The sequence below is a fragment of the Rhincodon typus genome, chromosome 26 (assembly GCF_021869965.1).
Source record: "Rhincodon typus isolate 14 chromosome 26, sRhiTyp1.1, whole genome shotgun sequence".
Lineage (NCBI taxonomy): Eukaryota > Metazoa > Chordata > Chondrichthyes > Orectolobiformes > Rhincodontidae > Rhincodon > Rhincodon typus.
In genome coordinates this window covers 320884-327000 of record NC_063357.1, presented here as the reverse complement: position 1 = coordinate 327000, position 6117 = coordinate 320884, and the positions used below count along the sequence as shown (strand labels likewise).

Sequence of the window (6117 nt, the reverse complement as noted above, 5' to 3'; positions counted from 1 at the left end):
ACGTAGTGGGCCAAAAGTCCTGTTCTTGTGCTGTACTGTTCTATGCTCTATGACTGCTGGCTCCAATTTACCAACGTTACAAGGTCACGGGGCGCTGTATGATAAAGAAGCTAAATAAGTGGGATGCTGGAATTGTTGCTATTGCCTTTACTCGGTAGCTCAGAGACTTTACTGAAAACAAAAAATGCTGGAGACCACAGCAGATCAGGCAGCATCCATGGACAGAGAGCAAGCTAATGTTTTGCGTCTAGATGACTCTAGATGATCAGAGTTCCAGCAAAACGCCACCACCAAACACTATCTTCCCCTCACTCCCCCATCTGTATTTCGCAGGGATTGTTCCCTCCGGGACACCGTAGTCCATTCCTCAACTACCAACACCACCCACCCTTGCCATGGCACCTTCCCATGTAACCACAGAAGGTGCAACACTTGCCCCTTCACCTCCTCCCTGCTCACCATCCAAGTGCCTAAACAGTCTTTCCAGGTGAAGCAGCATTTCACCTGTACCTCTTCCAATCTTGTGTATTGTATTCGCTGCACCCAATGTGGCCTACTCTACATTGGAGAAACCAAATGCAGGATGGATGAGCACTTTGCAGAACACCTCTGGTCTGTGTGCAAGCATGACCCCAACCTTCCTGTAGCCAGTTATTTTAACACAGCGTCCTGCTCGCATGCCCACTTGTCTGTCCTCGGCATGCTGCAATATTCCAGTGAATCACAGCACAAACTGGAGGAACAACATCTCATCTTCAGACTAGACACCTTACATTCTGGACTCAATATTGAACGTAGAACATAGAACACAGACCAGTACAGGCCCTTTGGCCCATGATGTTGTGCTGAACTTTTACCCTAATCCTAAGGTCTATCTAACCTCCACCCCTACCTTATACTATCATCCATATGCCTATCTAATAGCCGCTTAAATGCCCCTAATGAGGCTGACTCCACTACCCTCTCCGGCAACATGTTCCACGTCCCGACCATTCTCTGAGTAAAGAACCTACCTCTGTCGTCTTTCCCATATCTACCTCCACTCACTTTAAAACTATGCCCCCTCGTAATAGCTTTTTTATTTCTTGTTCCTGACCTCAACCCAAACTGACTCTGCAGACATATCATTCTTGAACTGCCTTTCAGTAGCTGCTATACTAGCCCTGACTAGCAGTGCCACTCCACTATCTGAGTGCTTTCAGACATATTGCAGTAAAAGTCTTAAAACGTGAAAACTCATTATTTATTGTTTTCTGAAAAACCTACTAGTAATATTAAAGCACCCATGAGATTAATGGGATAGTGGCAGTCTGGTTACAAAATCAGCTCAGAGATAGAGAAAGCAGGGTGTAGCAGTGAACTGTTGTTCATCAGATTGAATATAGATGTGCAGTTTGTTTTGGCTCTTTTTGACATTTAAAACTTGAACTTAGGTACATAGGCATAATTGTTTCAGGATTTGGGACCTATTTGCTCTATTCTCTATTTGCCCTTGAAGTGACTGGCTGTGAGGGCATTTCAGAGGGCATGCAGTTGGAGTGACAGGCCAGACTGGATATCAGATTTCTCTTCATTAAGGAAGGACTAAATGGACACTTGTTTAAGAGGTAGCAGAGATCAAATTGACTGAATGATCTGTAAAATTCTGATTTCAATGTTTCTGTTGTATATTCACAGGAAACTTTATTCAAAGAAGAAACTGCCCAATGGTAAGAGAAATGTTTGTCTCGTACATCCATCAAAGTGAGACTTTATTGAAACATCGGCAGTCAACCTTCCTCGGTGTTTCCTAATTATTGTACAGTTTCCATACTTAGTTTCAGTGAGTAATCAGTAATCAGTCACCTATGACTTTCCCAAAAGCTCTCTGCTAAAATATTTTACTTATTTCTAGAAAGTCTGTAATATTTCAAGGCCAAAGCAGTAAATCCTGAGAGTGTAACCTTCCAAGCAATGGGTCAAATGCATCGTTTTATCTAATACTAGTTACAACACTCATATCACATCAGCACTGTTGGATGCTAAATCAATATGGTCACTTAAAAAATATGAACTTTAGGGGATTGGATTGAAGTAGTTCATTTGTGTCACAACAAAAACAGAAGTTGCTGAAAAAGCTCAGCAGGTCTGGCAGCATCTGTGAAGAGAAATCAAAGTTAATGTTTTAGGTCCGGTGACCCTTCCTCAGAACCCGACCCAAAACATTAACTATGATTTCTCTTCACAGATGTTGCCAGACCTACTGAGTTTTTTCAGCAATTTCTGTTTTTGTTTCTGATTTAGAGCATCTGCAGCTCTTTCAGCTTTTAATTCATTTGTGTATTGCTTTACCCACTGTTCAAAAGGTTTCAGTATTTTACTACTTGTTGCACAGTAACCAGAAGACCAATCCTGTGGTCTGAACTCAGAAGCCATGAACTATCCTGAACCTCATTGACTCCTACATTTTTAGAGTTGATCTAAATTAAATGTGAAGTTGGATGACAACTATACAGCAAAGTTTCTGGTTTTCCAGTCAAATTAGTTGCTGACAACTACATAACCCATAATACCATATCAGTCAAAACAAAACAAACATCTTGACCATATTTCAAGGTAAAGCAAAACATTCTGAATGTGATCTATTTACAGAGGTGTGTGTCTTTGGTGAGACTGACCTTCTTTACAAGTTTTCCTCCCATCCTGAGGACATTGACTGATTCAGCATTGCACCAGAGCTCAACTATGCTCTAAACATTAGTGACGTGGTGGTCAGGCCCTGCTGACTGGAGATGGAGCCCAGTATTGTAGAAGCCATCACTGAGGAGGCAAGGCCCACAAATGAGCAGAGCAGTTCCTTCACCAATGTGCTCACCATTCATTTGAAATGTTTCTGTTCCTTTCCAGGGTGCCAAATTTTTGTACTCCAATCCGTAAACATTCTCCGTAAGTACATCTCCATCCTTGACCTGCCGATCAGCTGGATGAGGCCCCATAATGTGATGTATGTATTAGACAGCTGGGAATATCAACAGGCCAAGGTAAATGGAAGTAACAATGTGTACTGCTTGATAACCAGATTCCTGATGGTTTTGCCTGGTTGCACCTTTCCAAAAAATAAACAAGACTTAAATATTAGGAATCAGATGTAGGTTCAAACAATGCCTGGGTTATGTCTGCATCTAAATGTCTAACTCCCTTTTCTGTTTGTATACCAAGCATCTCTGTCCAACCCTAATCCTAACTGCAACCACCCATTTCCTCCTCCTGTGAATCTATGGGAATTTCCATGAATGTTGTAGCTGGGTATGGAAAATCCCATGAGAGGCCTGAGAGATGCAGAACTCCAGTTATAACTCTGGGTTTTAATCCCCAGAATGCTTTCTGGAGCTAGTAAAGATGATATGGTTCACACACAAACTGAATAACACAATTCAAAAGACCAGTCCTTGTTAAACCTCCAAAGGAATTGTTTATATCCTGTGTAGTCTAGTAGACGTAATAGCAGTAAATTATACCTGTCCTAGGAGTAGTTGCTGGGACAGTATAGAGGGAATTTTACTGTGCATCTAACCTACTATGTACCTAAGCAGGTGTTAGTGAATGTTCACTTTGTATTGCTGATGCTTCCACAGTGGTGCTGGATGGAAATCATTGCTGTGATCACTGATGCTAACTTTGTGGATATTCAGATCTCTTCACGCACAGATTAATAGTTGTTCTCATCTTTTTGCAGAAAGCAATGTACTGTCATCAGAGCCAGCTACAATGGTTCCGTCATCTCTACCTGTACTTCTCCCGTTACATGTTTATAAACACCTTCCATTTAATGTCACAGTAACATTCAATAACAACTCCCTTCTATTATGTATCATGAAGCTTCTGAAGAGGTGTTCTAAAGAATCGTCCTCCTGGAAATTTTATTAAAGACTGGGTGAAAATATATCAACAAACCTTTCAGGGAATTACGTAGAAATATGATGACAACTAAAATCGTGGTGAGAGTTTCAGTTGTTGGCTCCTGTAATTGTGATTTTCCTTTTCTTTGGACGAATGACCAAATTTATTTCTATTTAAGTAATTAATAGTCTTGTTGAGAATTGCACAGGAGCTAAGTTTTAGCTAATTATAGCCAGAAACTGCCAAAGACTTTTAATGCAGCTGGTAATTGGATTCTTTAACGTAAATAAATTGTGTAGATTATATTGATTGCGATACATGAATTTCCTTTGAGTTCTAGTCAGTTCTGCTATAACGTGAATTCCGGCAATGTAAACTGGCTGTAACGTGACTGACGAATATGGGAACGCTATTTCTAAAATGCAAACTTGTGTTGGCTATAACGCGATTCTATCAGTGCACGGAGGAGTACGTGCTGACATCACATGATCGTTTTGTGGGCTTTGTCCTGAGCATGTGCAATGTTAGCGCCAAAAGGGTCACCGTGCTGGCATCACATGATCAACATGAACAACAGAGCAACCTCAAAACCTCATTCCCCATCAAGCCATCTTGACAATTTTTGAAGGTAAGGTATTAAATTTAATTTTATTCCATTATAGATGTGAATTAAACATTTAACTGTGCTATCCTTTGTGTTAGGCTTTTGAGTGATTTTTTTTGAGTGATATAGAGTAATATTTTTTGGTGGTCTGCCCCTAACCCGGCTTCTCCCATAGGTCCCATTATTTCTACAGCGTAATTTTCTACAACGCGATATTGCACAGGAACACAACTATCGCGTTATAGCAGAACCGACGCTGTTATTAAAATTAGAGGAGGTGTAGCTAAAGTGTTCCTTAAATAAAAGAGTTGGGGGAGGGAGAGGGGCGGGAAGTTACATCTTCTGCATGTAATATTCCTCCACTCATAACCATTGAGGATGTGAAGAGCTGATGCTACTCATAGCAGCTGCCAATGCAGTTTGCAATGTATGAGCACCAAGTGGTTTATACCATATTGGCTGTGATTTGATTGTGGTTTTGAATATTTTAAAGATTCATATGTAACACATCAATAAATGCAATATGGGTTTGTGGCTTGCTTTATGATGTAATGACAACCCAAACTGAAATTGACTCCTTGATCATCATGGTTCCAGAGAATATAAAGAAACAAAGCCAGAGTCAAAACGCTCGGGAAGAAAATTCCCTCTCCCATCTCCCTGACTGCAGTGCGCACTATTCCATCACATACGGTCTGGCAGCCAAATGGCAGTATTTATGGCAATGTTTCTGTCTGCACAGATTCACAGTAAGACCCATTAGCTTCTTGAGGCCTTGTGCTCACATTGACTGTAAAGTCAATTTTTGTTGATGGATAATCAACTCATCACAGAACAGACCATCCTTGGTTTCATGCTGTTTTACTCATATGCAGGACCAATGCTTTTCACTACATCAGCAGCAACACTCTGCCTCTATCATGCAATTTACCTGGGATAACTGAAACACTGAGAAGTTATGCTGCTTTACAATTTATTTAATTTTGATAATAATTACATGGCGAAGGATGCAGTATTTTAAAATAGTTAGGTTATGTTGTCCATGTTAGGGTGTCTATCTGTGATCGTTTTTAATCTGGCTTTGGTGTCAGTAGCTAGCTGTCATGATCTCAGTCCTTTTTTTGGGGCTGAATTTTACCCATGGGTTTGAAAGAGGGTAAGGGGCTTGTTTAAATGCAGTGAGTGGCCTGCCCATGGCCTATTCATTCATCAGTAGCCTACCTGGCAGGGGAAGAGGTGGCAGTTGAAGAGTCAAGAGGCTAGCCCGTCCCTGCGCCAATGAAGGGCCTCATCCTGCAGCCATCACCATTTCACCTGCAGCTGGGGTAGGGTAGCAAAAGCTACTGTTGGACAAAGATGGTGGTGGTAATGGGAGACCTTAGGGGCAGGGGTAAGAACCTCCTGTACCTGTCAGTGCCCTTCAAACCTGCTCCCTCACTTTAGCCTGCAAGCCTGGCCCTGGCTTAGATTATGACTTAGACAAATTCTGTATGGTCTTGTGCTCCTTCATGGTCTTCTCCCAGTCCTTGCCATTGAACTGTTCCACAGTGATGCTGTTCACAGTACCTTCATCCAGGCAGTGAGCCATCACACCTACAGATGGAAAATATGGCTGATTCAGCAAATTAAGTAAT

General features: G+C 41.5%; 1 protein-coding gene across 1 annotated transcript in view; it reads left to right on the top strand.

Annotated features, from left to right (window-relative positions):
- Positions 1–4184, top strand: part of pigl (phosphatidylinositol glycan anchor biosynthesis, class L) — a 56307-nt gene extending 52123 nt beyond the window's left edge. Inside the window, exons 5-7 of the mRNA XM_048612312.1 lie at positions 1658–1709; positions 2887–3020; positions 3716–4184. Of these exons, the coding sequence (XP_048468269.1) occupies positions 1658–1709; positions 2887–3020; positions 3716–3820 (291 nt within the window). The 3' untranslated portion in view covers positions 3821–4184. The remainder of the gene's footprint in view (positions 1–1657; positions 1710–2886; positions 3021–3715) is intronic.
- Positions 4185–6117: the final 1933 nt, after the last annotated feature.